Source organism: Protomyctophum parallelum (assembly GCF_964188405.1).
Source record: "Protomyctophum parallelum genome assembly, chromosome: 4".
Classification (NCBI taxonomy): domain Eukaryota; kingdom Metazoa; phylum Chordata; class Actinopteri; order Myctophiformes; family Myctophidae; genus Protomyctophum; species Protomyctophum parallelum.
In genome coordinates, this window is record NC_139700.1 from 24,329,233 (window position 1) to 24,345,326 (window position 16,094).

Consider the following 16,094-nt stretch of genomic DNA (forward strand, 5'->3'; position numbering starts at 1 on the left):
AGTGACCTAAATAAAGTGCATATGAAAGTCTATAGGATGTTCAATACATGGCAAGATATTAGGTAGCACAAGGTTATCAGAAAGGGTGCTGGCTGAAGCAGATATAATGCTATATAACCCAAGGGGAAGATAACAAAATGTTTATACCAGGAACCATGGTAAGGCTCGCAGTCAGAGAGTAACCTATTGTTGCTGTCTTGTGCAGCGGAGCCTTTTGAAATATTATTTGCCACGCTCCCTTTCGTATTTCATGCTGTGCCCTGCTGTATGACTAACCCGCCCAGGGAGCTTACTGTAGCACCCCCCCCCCTCCTCTCTGTGTCCTCTCCAGCGGTCACGCCAGCTCTCCCAGCATGAAGTGACATCTACAGGCTGCATTGCAACCTCACCCTGGGACAATGCAAAATCAATCACATGAACCCTAGATTCCCTATTGTTGGGCCAAAATAGGAGTTATACAAGCTCGCAACATGACCTATTGTGAGCTTGTCTATTGGCTATTTCAGACAAAGATATTTAGTGTACAGGGAAAACAGGCCTCGTAGACACTTGGGGGACTCCGTTCAATGAAGTATAGGGTTTAAAACAGGCCTCGTAGACACTTGGGGGACTCCGTTCAATGAAGTATAGGGTTTAAAACAGGCCTCGTAGACACTTGGGGGACTCCGTTCAATGAAGTATAGGGTTTAAAACAGGCCTCGTAGACACTTGGGGGACTCCGTTCAATGAAGTATAGGGTTTAAAACAGGCCTCGTAGACACTTGGGGGACTCCGTTCAATGAAGTATAGGGTTTAAAACAGGCCTCGTAGACACTTGGGGGACTCCGTTCAATGAAGTATAGGGTTTAAAACAGGCCTCGTAGACACTTGGGGGACTCCGTTCAATGAAGTATAGGGTTTAAAACAGGCCTCGTAGACACTTGGGGGACTCCGTTCAATGAAGTATAGGGTTTAAAACAGGCCTCGTAGACACTTGGGGGACTCCGTTCAATGAAGTATAGGGTTTAAAACAGGCCTCGTAGACACTTGGGGGACTCCGTTCAATGAAGTATAGGGTTTAAAACAGGCCTCGTAGACACTTGGGGGACTCCGTTCAATGAAGTATAGGGTTTAAAACAGGCCTCGTAGACACTTGGGGGACTCCGTTCAATGAAGTATAGGGTTTAAGTGTGCAGTTCAATATTTGTCTTTTTAGATAGTTATAAAGTATAGTTTATTCCTCTTTTATTACTTGTTCACATTTTGACAATGATGGATGAAGTTTCTGGAAGGGAACGTGCAGAATCACCGGCGTGTCCTTCAGGGAGTTGTCTTTGTCCATTCTTTCTTTATTAGTCCTTTATGATCGTAAACGTATATGAACGTCTTCCTGTCGTGCTTGCGGTGAAGCCACTGCAGATAAGAGCATCTGCGAAATGACTCAAATATAAAGGTTTCCTACCCCTCACTCTGTGTTAAATCTGACCTTCTTTAATACTTAAAGGGGGAGTTCAATGAACATGAATATTTAAAGTCTAGTCCTGTGCCGTGCCTTGTTAAAGAGTTAAATCCTGTCTCATACGAAGTTTTCAGTGTCAGCAGAACAAAACTGACAATCATCTCTCTTTTCTCTGCGAATAAAGTGCTTACGCTGACAAGGATCTCTCCTGGTATAAAAAAAAGCACTTTCGACACATTAACACATGCTCACAAATAGATCCATATGTGCTCATTGCACATACACACACACACAATAGGAGCTTGTGTGTGTGTGTGTGTGTGTGTGTGTGTGTGTGTGTGTGTGTGTGTGTGTGTACAGGTGTGTAGACTTGTATTACTATACTTGTGAGGGCCAAATGTCCCTATAAGTAAAAGTAGAATCTGAGAAATAGACATAGTGATAGCCTCACAACAGAAATAGTTGTTTTTATGGTTAAAAAAGAGAGGCAAGAGTGATCAGGAAATGATTGTGGTTGCGCTTAGTTATTAGGCATTTAGATATTAGGTTTGGGGTTTAGGGAAGGAATTGTGCCTGAGAGATATGTGACTCAGGCTGACAAAATGGTCCTCAACTCGGCTAGAATGTAGGCCAGAAAATAGGAAAATAAATTTGTTTAAATCGTTTTTTTGCGATGTATTTATTTTTTCATATTAACACAGTTTGAATGTTGAAGGTTTTCATTCCAATAGATAGTTGATTTAAAGTTATTAAATGGTTACATTTATATGACAAAAAGGCTTGTTTATATCAGTACCTGTGTTTTGGGGGCGGAGAGATGCAGGCTCCGATATTTGCATACAGTTTGGATTGGTCCTTTAGTTTCACGATCTGAGCACCGCCCAGTATCGTGCTTGTGTGTTTGTAAACACAGAATTCTTCAACATGGCTATAGTAACTCAACATCTCGCTTATTTCACGATTTGAATGGAGGAGCATTTGGGATTTTATAGCTACACGGCTGGAGATAAATGGACACATGCTGTCGGTGGGAGAGCACTGTGTGTTCTGGGTCTGACAACGAGGACAAGGAAAGCAGGAACAGTCCTGCTGACCTAGGATCAGTTTAGTGTTGCAGTGACATGAACGGCTGAGTTACTTGTGTGATGATTATGCTGGTTTAGGATCAGCAGCGCAAGACCGCGCAAGGCAAGCCTTGCGCTGATTTAAATGAAACCACTAGCGTTTTATTCTACTTTATATCATGGATCCCGACAACAGTAGGCTACTGTTACTGCTAACACTCGTGCGTATCCCCACACGTGGATAAGCTCGTTAATATTCCATTCAGCCAAGACAGGCATCTGCTAAACTCTGATGATTGTGTAAAAAACAAATGATCCGTTTGAGCTGAGCTTTTACGTTTGGTACAAATGAAACCAAATGGACCCTGACGGGTCCTTTTGGTTCCATTTGTACACTCTGAGTTAAAATGCCATTAAATGGGGGTCTGTCTCAGGGAAAGTGCAATATTGTATAGGTTATCCCCCCCCCCCCTAAAATTAAGCTTTGAGTGTCATTATTCCTGATTCAGCGATTTTGTCACTTCAATAAAAAATACTTAACTGGGTTCATTGTCTGACTTTGATTGCTGAAAGTAGATCTGCATAGAAATGGTGTACTGTAGCTTACAACCAGGTAGTGTAACTTCATTATTTCTTTCCCAAGTCCGTATATATATGTACGTCTACGCTAGGTGGTGTCATATCCCAAGTCTGTATATATATGTACGTCTACGCTAGGTGGTGTCATATCCCAAGTCTGTATATATATGTACGTCTACGCTAGGTGGTGTCATATCCCAAGTCCGTATATATATGTACGTCTACGCTAGGTGGTGTCATATCCCAAGTCCGTATATATATGTACGTCTACGCTAGGTGGTGTCATATCCCAAGTCCGTATATATATGTACCCCAACATGGACTCCGTCTATATAATGGTTGAGGCCTACGGAAGCCTTTAACATTGGTCCGGTTCCCATAACAATGCCCCACCGTTCCAACTGCCATCCACATTTCGGATTTAATTTGTGCCTTTTTACCGCGATGCTGGCGCCATGTTAAAGCTTCTGACGAGAGGTAAGGAGCTTGTGTGTGTTCCTTCCAATGCTGCGGTGCTGTCTGTAGCGAGTGTGTGTGGTGGGGAGGGGCGGGCAAACACTGTCTATTTAAAGTGAATGTATGCGCTGGACCCTGGAGCTGGTAGCAACAGCTAGTAGCAATACATGAGTTAAATTGAATGATTGTACACAACTTGCACCTTACACATTGCATTGTTTGTTCTACTGGCTTAAACATGTCAGAGTTCTAGGTTATTCTTCCCTTTCCTTGTTAGCTGCCACATAAGGTTACATAAAATGTTACTGTTCTACTATACTGTATATTTTGCAAATAAAAGCAGGTCTGTCTGATCTACTGTTTCTAGTGTTGACAGCTAAAACATGGTGGTTATGGTGATTAGACAGTCATTATGGGTGGAGTTAAGTACCTATTGTCCCTCCCATTGTCACACCCACTTCTGGCCAGGTCATGGTGTTGAAATGTTCTGTATATTCACAGGGGCTTTTCTCAGCTTTGGGTATTTTGGTGCAACCAACTCTGTCAAATATTTTCCAATTTCATTGAATGATTAATCATATGAAAGCTTACATTCTGTACTTTAATAATCTGTACAAAACAGAATAACTACTCTGTAGTTTTTAGTCTAAAAACCATGCAAGGTAGTTTTTAGTCCGAAATTAGTCCCTTTTTGTCAGCTCCAGGACCAGTCACATAATACTTACAGTATTTGTGCGCCAGTGTCACATTGTTGTTTTTGAATATTTGTATCTGTATTGTATTGTCATTTGTGTGGAAAAAATACATAATAAACTAGAAAAAGTGCCCTTCTGGGCACAGGTCTCCACCAGGATAGGAATGTAGGACATTGCAGCTTGCCTTCATCTGGTGGTTGGATAAAAGGGCAACAAAAGTAAACTAGGGAGTTGGCATACAAAGTTATCCACAGATCCGTGCAGTTAGAGGTAAAAACACTTTTCGGCCAGTTATAGCGCCACCTTGAGGCTGAGTTGAAATTGTTCATGTGGCATTTCGTCCTCGGCCTAGTGGGAATGTGGGTGCACAATTTCACGCGATGTGTTCATGATTTGCAGCATTTTGTTTGAAACTGAGCACTCCTGTGAACTTTGGAAGCCAATCTTAAGCAATCAGGATGGAGTCTGAGAAATCTGAAAGACCGGTTTCGTTGAATGGCTCTAGAGAGACTGTGTACCAATTTGCGTGATGTTTGGACAAAATCTGTAGGTGTACTGTGCAAAAACTTGTTTTGCACAAAGCGGCCTCCTGGTGGCGCTATAACAGGCCGTTCTGGAAAGTTTGGGGCAGAGGTTCAACGTTGGCATCCAGGGAGTGTGTGTGCAAAATTTGGCATTGACCGGATTAACGGTGGCCGAGATTAGCTGCTCACGGACACACACACACACGGACGGACGGACGGAGTGCAAAACATACTCTCCCCCCATGCCTTCGGCCTGGTGGAGACAATAAATACATTGTTGAAAAAAAAGAAAAGTGGGGTGTCCTCACTAGTATAGATACAAATACAAATTGTGTGTGGTGGGGAGATAGAGTGAAAACTGCACTTTGCACATTAACAATCCATTATTTAAAAGGCTACCACATGGATTAGGAGCATCAACAAAAACACAGCTTTAACCTGATTCTGCCACAGTGTAATAGTCACGGATACATCACAGAGACTCCTCTTTTACAACACCACTCAGTGGCAGGAAGGGATCCACGCTCATATCCATCTACAAAGGCGGATCAATTACTACTGTAGTAGAAACACTGTTATATTGCTGGTCCTAGGTCTGTACAAAAAGTGACAAGGGCCCTCAAATGCTCAGGGAGTCACTGACTGGACAGTGACAGATTTGTTTTGGTGGAAGTGGCCCTTGGACTCCAGCGATGTTTCTGAACGTTGTCGGAGTCCAGGTGAATCAAATTCTCATGGGAGCCATATCTAGTATGACAGAGAATAGACTAATAAATTACTACACTAAAGCCTTGACATGAGTTTCTTATTTTGACAGGCAGTATACGTTATGATTCAGACTTTAGTAGCTCCCAAATACACAAGAGAAATAAATGGATGCTGCTTATGCAAGCCAAACGATGGCTATCAGTGATATTTTTGTAGGTAAAGTACCTTATTTGTATTCAGGTGGGTCACCGGTGGGGCAAAATAACTGACTTTAGTCATCAGAGAGGATAAACGTTAGATCAAAAACACACACACACACACACACACACACACACACACACACACACACACACACACACACACACACACACACACACACACACACACACACACACACACACACACACACACACACACACACACACACACACACCTCGTCTTATCTCCTTCAGTGTATACACAGTGCACACATTCTCGCATACAGTATCACACACACGCACAAAACTGACACAAATCAGTCCATACCTCTTAACTGCTTGACACACACAGATATGTGCACTGCACACTGTATACAGATACTGTAGTAGGGATAAAATTATTGATTGGTGCAACCACTCCTACAACCAGCAATGTCCGTGTACACCTATGTGTTCACCTATGTATGTGTTCACCTATGTATGTGTTCACCTATGTATGTGTTCACCTATGTATGTGTTCACCTATGTATGTGTTCACCTATGTATGAGCACCAGTATGAGTACCAGTAGGGGCGCTGTTGTGCCATGCAGAAACAGAGAGAGAGAGACAGTGCTGCAGCTGTTGCCTGCTAATGAGAGAGAGAGAGAGAGAGAGAGAGAGAGAGAGAGAGAGAGGGGAGTTGCACCACTCGGTTCACACAGGTGTGATTTTTTTGAGAATAATCAATTGGTTGAACAACTTTAGTATCCCAATATTGACTTAAAATACATAGGCTAGTAAATGTTTCTAATTGGCTATATACAAATTAACAAAAATGTGAACGCTTGTGTTTGTTTTGTATTATAATAATAACGTTGGGTTGGGTAAACAATAAACATAAGTGTGATGATCAGTATTTATAATTTTATAGTCTACATTACAACATAAATCATATAAACCGTTTATTCTCAACCTGTGGGCCTACTGCTGGGCCATGAGGATATTACAAGTGGCCCCACAAATAATTAGGAAAAACACTAGGATTTTAATGATAATGTAATAACTAATGTATTTGTATGTAAAACAAACTTTAAAACGTTGAAAAGTGAGATGTCATTGTGATGAAGATAAATAATAACTTGGATCAACATTCCATTGGTCAAAGCCGGAACACAATATTGATTAGTTGACTCTAAACAATCTAAATGAACACTGTAAAAATGCATGTTTATCCACTGTGAACACTTTTGAGTTGTTCAAATAGGAAAATAATCATTAGATGTGTGTATTGTGTATAACATCAATCTGTAAGCAAAATAACTTCTTAACCACTACTATGATAGTGAAAATACCAGCTTAAGTTACAACGCATCGCGTAGTGACTTATTGTGAGCTTATAGATCTGCAATTTCTTCCTTTCTATGTTTCTAATTTCACCTAGAATGGCATACCCCAAACAGAGACAGAGAGTAGGAAGTGATTAACTCGAGGTCATGTGAATTGTGGAATAATAATTGTATAACTACAGCAAAAATAACCGACTACAGGACTCTTATCTAACTAGAGCAGTGGTTTTCAACCAGTGGTCTGTGGACCACCAGTGGTCCTTGAGGGGTTTCCAGGTGGTCCCCAGCTAAATTATGGAGTTTGTAACCAAATGGACCCTTATAGATCTAACTCTTGAGTGTAAAATGAACGGGTCGATTTGGTTTCATTTTACACTCTCAAGAGTTACATTATTGTTAAATAACTGCATTACTTAATTTACAAGAAGTCTACACAATTACAGAATGTCAAATAATAATTACCGTTATTTTGATCAACATTTGCCTGTTATCTCTCCTATGGTACCAACATCAATACAGCGTGGAACTGTGGACAATATCTTATCCAAGCAAAATATTCGAAGTTTTGGGTCTGAGAAATGTCATCAAATGGTTCGTGGCTCAAATGCCGAGAAATAATGGGCCTTGATATGAATAGGGTTGAAAACCACTGGACTAGAGGGTCTCTAGGAAGACGAGACCAGCCCTCTGTAGTGGAACACATCAAAGACAAGAGAGTCTGTGAGGTGGATAGTGGATGAAAGAGAAGGTTAGCCATGGTCACAGAAAGCGTGTGCGCGCGCCACACACACACACACACACACACACACACACACACACACACACACACACACACACACACACACACACACACACACACACACACACACACACACACACACACACACACACACACACACACACACACACACACACACACACACACACACACACACACACACACACAGCTGTAACCTCTTAAATGATTAAATAAGGGCATGTTGAGTCGGACACGCGCAGACAAGCACGTGCCGAAAGCGACTGCACAGAGGTGGGATGGAGGGGAAGCATGAGGCCCCGTAGTCACTCTTTCCACTGGGGAATGTAAATATTTCATTAGAGGAAACCCAGCTCTCTCTCCCTCCCCTCATCCCTTCATCTCCAGGCTGTGTCCTCTAGGCATGTCCCCCTACCCCCCCACCCCCACCCCCCCAGCCCATCTGTTTGGACCTCATGAAGGGCAAGCAACTCATACCCCACACACACACACACACACACACACATACGTGTGTGTGTGTGTGTGTGTGTGTGTGTGTGTGTGTGTGTGTGTGTGTGCCAAGCCACCTAGTGGCTAGGTGGGTGCCAGAGTGCACATGTTCTCTTCACGATCGGGAAGTAGATCGAATCTTGAACCTTGCATGCCGTGTGTGTCTTCTGTGCATGTGTGTGTGTGTGTGTGTGTGTGTGTGTGTGTGATAGTTCCACATCTGAGCATCTCCCAGTGCATAGCTCTCATCACTTATGGCTAATGTAATGCAAATGTAATGCCGGATTGCCTCAAGTTCCATGCATGGTAAAGTAGAGCTGGTCACGGTGCTGTGCGGGCACGTTCAGATCCCAAATTGATGGGAAAGAAATTGGAGAGGATATATAATATATTGTGAAATAATAAGAGAATGTGCAAGTGTGAGTGTCTGAGCGTCTGCGTGTTAGAGTATGTGTGTGCGTGTGTGTGTGTGTGTGTGTTTGTGTGTGTGTGTGTGTGTGTGTGTGTGTGTGTGTGTTCAGGTCCATGTGTTCAGGTCCATGTATGATAAAGTGAGGGAGGCTAAGGACAAGGACGGCTGAAATGCAGCATTAGAGACATGAGTGATTGGAGAAATGCATAGAGGAACCGGTATCGTAATTAGAAGTGCCACACTCCCCCAGCAGGTCTTATCATATTAGTGTGATTACACTGCATGATTTATATGTTCAAGAGGCCTTCATCACTCTCGCTAAGCAGACATCACCATACTTTCACTCTTGTTGATTCAGATAGTTTATTTGCTTTCAGAGCCAGTGATCAAGGAGTGGTATTGACCGAAAGAGACCGAAGGAGCAGTGAGCTAACACACGTCAACGCTCAAGTTATTGCTTCTTTCTGTCAGAAGCATTCTATCAGGGAGAGAACAGCCCTCCCCTTTTTGTCCAAAGCGCTTTACAATGTGAATTAGATTCACCCATTCACAAACACATTCACACACCGATGGCAGATGCAAGGCACTAACCTGCCCATTGGGAGAAATTAGGGGTTCAGTGTCTTGCTCAAGGACACTGACACTAAGGCAGGTAGACCGGAGATCGAACCAGAACATTCTTATTCCCGAGCTGTCCCCAAGTTACTGCCACCCCCTGAGGTATTAGCTTCTAAAGCAATAATCTACAGTCTTAGAAATATACCTACATAAGATGGACACACAGCATCCACAAACATGCAAGTACAGTCTATGGCCTGTTCTTTTGAAAATATATTTCTAAAGGACAGGCATCAGACAGCTCAAAACAACTTTGTGATTTTCTTGTGCCAGACCAAATCCAAATTTATTTTATACAGATTGCCTGCAATAAAGGACCAAACAAACACAGACCTAGACAAATAGGTCCCCTAAAAAGGCCCCCTGAAAAACACCACCTTGTCTAGTTCGCTATTCTTTGAGTCTCTCTGGTCATGACAGGATATGAAAAAGACACAAAGAGGATAGTTAAAAGGGGAGGACTAATGTCAGGAGGAGCCAAATAAAACACAGGGAGTTCTAGCCCTGGCAATATCTCACTGAAATCTGATCACAATGCTGAAAATCTGGGCTTGGAATGGCTGTCCCATATCACTCAATAGTCAATATATCAAAATGCTCAGGCAAAACACACCAGAGTCATAGAAGTGAGAGCGTACATTTCCAGACAGACAAGCAAATTCACATCCGCTGATAAAACTATGTGTTTGTGCGCGCGTGTGTTCAATCTCTTCCATTATAGGCAGCCAGTACATTTGGAGGAGAAGGTGCTTTTTGTACCCATGATTTTTTCTTTTCCCAGGTGTTGGTAATATGACACGACTGAAGTGACCTGTGCATGTGTTGCCTATATTCTGTACATTTAGGGCGTGTTTGGATTCAAGCACTGAGACACATGATGTTCCGAGTGTGTGGGATATCAGAAGCAACTGAAAAATATTTGTGCCCTTGATAATGTATTTTATAAATGTGGACTCAAAGAAATGGAAATGTGAATTTCTTTGGAAGTTAGGGAATCAGTTGCAAGTACCACAGTCTGAAGCACGACCAAGTTCACGAAGAGGCCAAAATAGCCAGATTAGAGCCAGATGATGCAAGTGTGGTTCTGATGTGGGTCCTTGGAGTATATTCCCCTCCCTGTCACACACATGGTTGGGAACTGAGGAAAAGAGCTGCAGGGAATCTGTGTGTGTGTGTGGGGAGCGTTCAAGGAAGAAAAAATAAAAGAACATTTGTGACATTTGCATTAGAGCGGGAAAAAAACACTATGAAAAGATAAATGTTGGCAGGCATGCCTCTGAGTACCTATGTTAAGGGTTTTATTTTGGCAAGGGAGGGGGGGGGGGTATATAAGATCCTATTGATGAGCTGAAGTGAAGTGAGGATGAGAAGATGGTGCAGGATGCCAGACCTCACTCTATGGCAGTGAAACGGGGCTCAGACGGAGAGGATTAGTGTTTCTCATCCATAATCAATTTACTGTCTGGATCCCATTACATGTCACCCCAAACATCCATTCTTGGCCTGATCCTACAAAATAACGCTCTTTCTTCTCTCCCTCTCCCCCTACAAAACAACCCTCTCAGCCTCCTTTCTAGCCACCCATTTCATTTGGAATTGGTCTCTCACTTTCTTTTATTCCACAACCCGTTAATCTCAACTATCGACTGCTATGACACATAGCATTTACCCACACGCATGAAACAGACCAGAACACAGCTCCTTGTTTCATGCCAAGTCACACAACCTCTGTTAACCCTTCTAGCACTCTGTGTCTTAAATCCTCACATCAAGAAGTTAGAGTTGCGCAAATTCTTAGTGAATTTCCAAAAAGGTTGGCAAAAGAAAATGTGAATATATACTGTATAAGCTTCATTTACCTAGACATCGAGATTGAAAACCATTTCCATCAACACAGCAATATTATGTAATCAAAAGTGTGCCAGCCAAACACAAACATTTATGAAGAGTTTGCATTTGCAGTCTATGCATAAAATGTTGCTTGCTTTTGGAAGAATGTTGGTGCCCTCCATCACATATGCATCACAATAAATAGGTGAGGAATAAAGGCTTAAAGCTAGCGTTTTCTGTGTGCGACACCCGCGTGCAATAAGTATAAATCTAGCCTGAAATGGTATTGCACCACAATGTGAATAAATGATCATTTACTCTGTTTCCGTCACCCTTTATTGCATCTTCTCTTTATGGATTTGCCAACTTTTTTGGCTATACTTATTTTGGCCTACACTGCTATTATTTCTTGCATTTGGATTCTAGTTTTACTGAGAAAATTCAAAAGTGTTATTGAAGCAGGTGCATGGAAACTCAGCAAAATGTACTTGGGGGGGGGGGGGGGGGGCATTAACCTTGAGAAAGGTCAGACTATTAAATCCATGCTATACTGGGGTCCAAGCCTAGTGACATGCCATCTGCTCCAGAGCTGAAGAACCTCATCTAATGCTGGCTGCATGCTGCACGTTAACTTGGCACTACAGTACAGACTCATAATAGCATTCTCTACTAACAATAAGACGGTAAAAATGACAGCCAAACTCATTGCTGTGCTTCGATATATGGATTCATATTGTTGAACATTTGTTGAAAACACAAGTTTACTATGAGTGGACACTGGGCACGCACAACACACTACAGTGTTTTACATCATACATACAGTAGGAAAGTAACAAACTAAACTGAACCAATATAATCCAACAGTCCTTGTTTGAGGAGAATAGGCCAGTGTCATGGGGAATAGTGTGTTACTATTTGGAGACAAATAGGCTTGTGTTTCCCCAAGATCAGACAGTCAGAAAATGAATCGACATCTGAGTTTGTGAATGTGCACAGGTCTGTCTGTCTGTCTGTCTGTCTGTCTGTGTGTGTGTGTGTGTGTGTGTGTGTGTGTGTGTGTGTGTGTGTGTGTGTGTGTGTGTGTGTGTGTGTGTGTGTGTGTGTGTGTGTGTGTGTGTGTGTGTGTGTGTGTGTGTGTGTGTGTGTGTGTGTGTGTGTGTGTGTGTGTGTGTGTGTGTGTGTATATAGTCAGAGGAGAGGAGGTATACTTTGAGATCAAAGCCCAGAGACAGACAGCAGTGAGTGGGGCAGTATCACAGGGGGGTGTACTCTGTGTTCATTCATTTTTTTCTGAAAGATATTTTTATTATATTTTCTCGTGACCCATAAAAATGGTTCCCCGTGTTTGGGAATCACTTGTCTAGCGTTGTCGGTCGATCAATGTGTATGAGATAGGGCGGATCCATTTCACACTGTCTGAGATGCAGGCACAATATATCATCAGATTGTGACACAATACACTGATAATAATATATATGTTTTTGGGGTTTTCTTTTCACTCTTTGATCACGCATGTATTTATCTGTGGGCTGCGATGCTACAAATGTAAATATTATACGCTCTTAACCCTGCAGAGGAGACTTGACTCCTGCTATGACACCACAGCCACACATTTGATTTCTTTTATTTGGATCTGCACAAGAGGCGTAATACAATAGACCCAAACACTGATCAGAATTAGGTTATACATTATATGGTCCAACCAGATATAGCTGCTGCACATGCTGCTTAACACACAAAAAAGAAGATAAAACTAAAAATATATATATAGCGCATTGTTGACATACTATTACTTGACACTACTAGACAGGATGTTTGTTTTGGGTTTTTTAAGCCACCTAAGGATAAATGAAACAACGCCTTCTCCAGACAGACAGACTGCCCATAGTAGCTGAGACAGAACAGTATTTAGCCAGCTTTTTTGCATTTGTTTTTAGCAATCCACCCAATTGCAGACCCCTGAGCACAAGTTTATGGACATGGCCCAGACTTCCAAATACAAGGACAATAAGTTGACAGTTATATCCCAAGGCCATAATACGTTCCACCAGAAGCTGATATTTCATAAGTTTGGATGTAAAACAAGTGTCCATATACAAATCAAATGGGCAGCCTATTTCAAATTCAAATATAGTGACAGTTTTTCTAATTTCATTGATGAACACAATATCTGGGGTATTTGGAATATTTTGTAGTGAATTGACATGTGTGTCATTGTGATCAAACCAGTCTATTTTTACAGTGCTGTGTTTATACATTCTTGTTGTCCTGTCCTGTACTCCTCTGATCTTGTCTGAGACCAGGTCCACCAGACGGTCATGTCTGGCAATGTACAGTCCTTCACACACACACACACACACACACACACACACACACACACACACACACACACACACACACACACACACACACACACACACACACACACACACACACACACACACACGTCTGAAAGCCACAGTTTGGCCCACCGTATTGGATCAGGCAGACTGTCACCCCTTCTAATTCCAGAGGGAATACACAGATGAGTGCTACTAATTGTCTGGCAGGGGCACCGACGTGCCTCGCATACAGCTCAGGGGTAGAGGGAGTGGAGGCAGGGCGGGGGGATTGATGTACAGTGCGGCTGGCGCCGAGCCTCGGTCTGTATAACGTGTAGCGCCATGTGCGTGGAGTGAAGAGGGGAGGTGGGATGTGCGTGCACATGTCAGTGCGTGTGTTGCCACAATGCAGGTAGAATACTAAGCATGTCTCTCATGGCAGCAGCACATGACTGAGGAGGTTTTAAGGGTTCTTAGGCTCTGCTCAGCCGGTTCTATAAAAGGGTGAACATGAATCACATTGGCAGTCTTACCTTGGCCTGGCTTCAATGTCGCGCTGAAACAGACAAAAGAGAGACAGAGAGAGAGAGAGGGGGGGGGGGGGGGGGGATTATAAAAAATAAACTTAGAACAGGTGTTATGCATTAATTGTAAACAAGATACAGTAATTTTCAACAAGTAGGATCACAGCTGGCAATGTTCCATATCTTAACAATTAATTTCCCTTATCGTAATAAGCCTCAACACGCAGCCTTGGAAAAAGAAACAAGGTGCCATTTTTGCAATTAAAGCGCAAATAACATGCATTTAAAAACGGCTTTTAATATTTAATAATCATATTGTCTATGTCCCTCAAAGTTATTTCTAATGGTTTGAGCCTCAATCACCACTCTGATATAACCAGGCCTTGTCAATTCTTTCTGGACTTTGAAAGCAGTTTTAGCTGCAGTACCACACTGTCCTGAGGTGGAGAGGGTGCTGATATGCAGATTATTTAATATTTGAGTCATTATAATACTCATGCTAGATAAAACCAGGCTTGTTTCCATTCCATGCCAGGCTTGCCAGCTTGGAAAATCAACAATGGTGGACATTGTAAACAAAGTGGAAATGCAAATTTGCAACTGAAGACTGAAGAAATGGAGGAATTATACAAAGTAGGGTGACATTGATGACATCACGATGAGGCCAAAATCAGATGAGCTGTTTCTGAGAGCAATTTCCATTAAAACACCCATATGACATGAAGGCCTGATTGTTCAAAATTGGTTATTTGTGGGGATAGAAAACACACATGGGAGCCCCAAAAACACAAAAGAAATTGAAAAAGTTGAATTTTATGTTATAGGTCCTTTAATAATATTGCTAAGAGGGTTAAAATGCGGTTTGTCAGGGCAGATCTCTATTGGAATGCCTGTCCATTAGACTTTATAATGATGTCCCAATTAGTAATTATCATGCATTTGTGGGATGATAATTGGGGTGCGTGTGTGTGTGTGTGTGGGTGGGGGGTGACGGGGTCCCCCAAATGAAATGTGCCAAATTGCCCTGCTGTATTATCCTCTCTTGGTATCGACTCAATATGGCACCTGATTGGCAGCTCGTCATGCAGTATGTGCCAGAGTAGTCTGACAATTGCAAGCACGTTGACTGCGGTGAATCCAGGCTGAATAATGAATGCCATGCTACAGGCTGCATCCCAAGTTTCCTTGCTCCTCTATCCTCACTTGAACCATCATTTTGATGTTCACGCCAGGTCTCTTATTGCTGGTCCAAGGAGCATTTCTGAGGAGCTATGAGCGAGGAAACACTTCCTTCCAGGAAGACTTTCTAGGCTGAGCAGCATGATGCTAATGTCTCCGCCTCTACAGCTGGCAATGTTATATTATGCACACACGCAAGTGTCAGTGTTGATGGGGTGGTGGGTGGGCGGGGTGATATGCGGGCCAAATTAAACTGTGACACATAACTAATGAGCATGTTTTTGCGTTGCGAGTCCTCAGCTGCGTTGTGTTGTCAGCAGAAATGGACGTCGCTTAACATGTCACTTCAGAGGAGCTGAATATCGATATTGGCCAAAATGTCTCATCAGCACATCCCTATTCATAGTTGTGCATTGCTTTAGTTTGGGCTTATTTAAGTGTAGTTGTTTATTTGGGCTTGCTTTCATCATTCTTTTTTAAAACAGTTCAAGTGGTGAAACTGGTTTGTTTTCATAGACCTGGTCGCTTGTTTCACTCACAAAATCTGGCAACATGGAGCTTCTGCAGCCTCACCAAAACAAAACACAGATAGCATTTTCTTTTCGCTAGCTTTGCTTTGGAGTTGATCTGAAGTTGATTGATTGGTATAGGAATTGAGAGTTGAGATTGAGAATATGGTATCTACAGTAGTTCACACTACACCAGTAGTCAGCCCTGAAACATAACGAGCAGACTAGAGAATAGAGATTCACTCTACAGTGGAGTAATTTACCCCCTCATCACTACAACATTGATAGCGTCGGCTCACAAGGGTCGCCAGCCGACCGAACATGCTCGGTTCTTCATCAACGGGTTCCGACACGTCGGGAAGGCGATATCGACGGCAAGCAACGGGAGCTTGTCGTCGGGAGTCTCCTATCGTCAAGCTCCCGACACTTTCAAACTAGCTGACAGTTGACTGTCTGTGCTTTCTGGAG

The 16,094-nt window shown here is 42.6% G+C and overlaps 1 protein-coding gene across 2 annotated transcripts in view; it reads right to left on the bottom strand.

Annotated features, from left to right (window-relative positions):
- trim44 (tripartite motif containing 44) overlaps positions 1-16,094 on the bottom strand; it is a 66,610-nt gene that overhangs the window by 21,312 nt on the left and 29,204 nt on the right. For both annotated transcript variants that reach the window (XM_083764209.1, XM_083764208.1), the window contains exon 5: positions 13,948-13,970. In XM_083764209.1, coding sequence (XP_083620335.1) covers positions 13,948-13,970 — 23 coding nt within the window. The remainder of the gene's footprint in view (positions 1-13,947; positions 13,971-16,094) is intronic.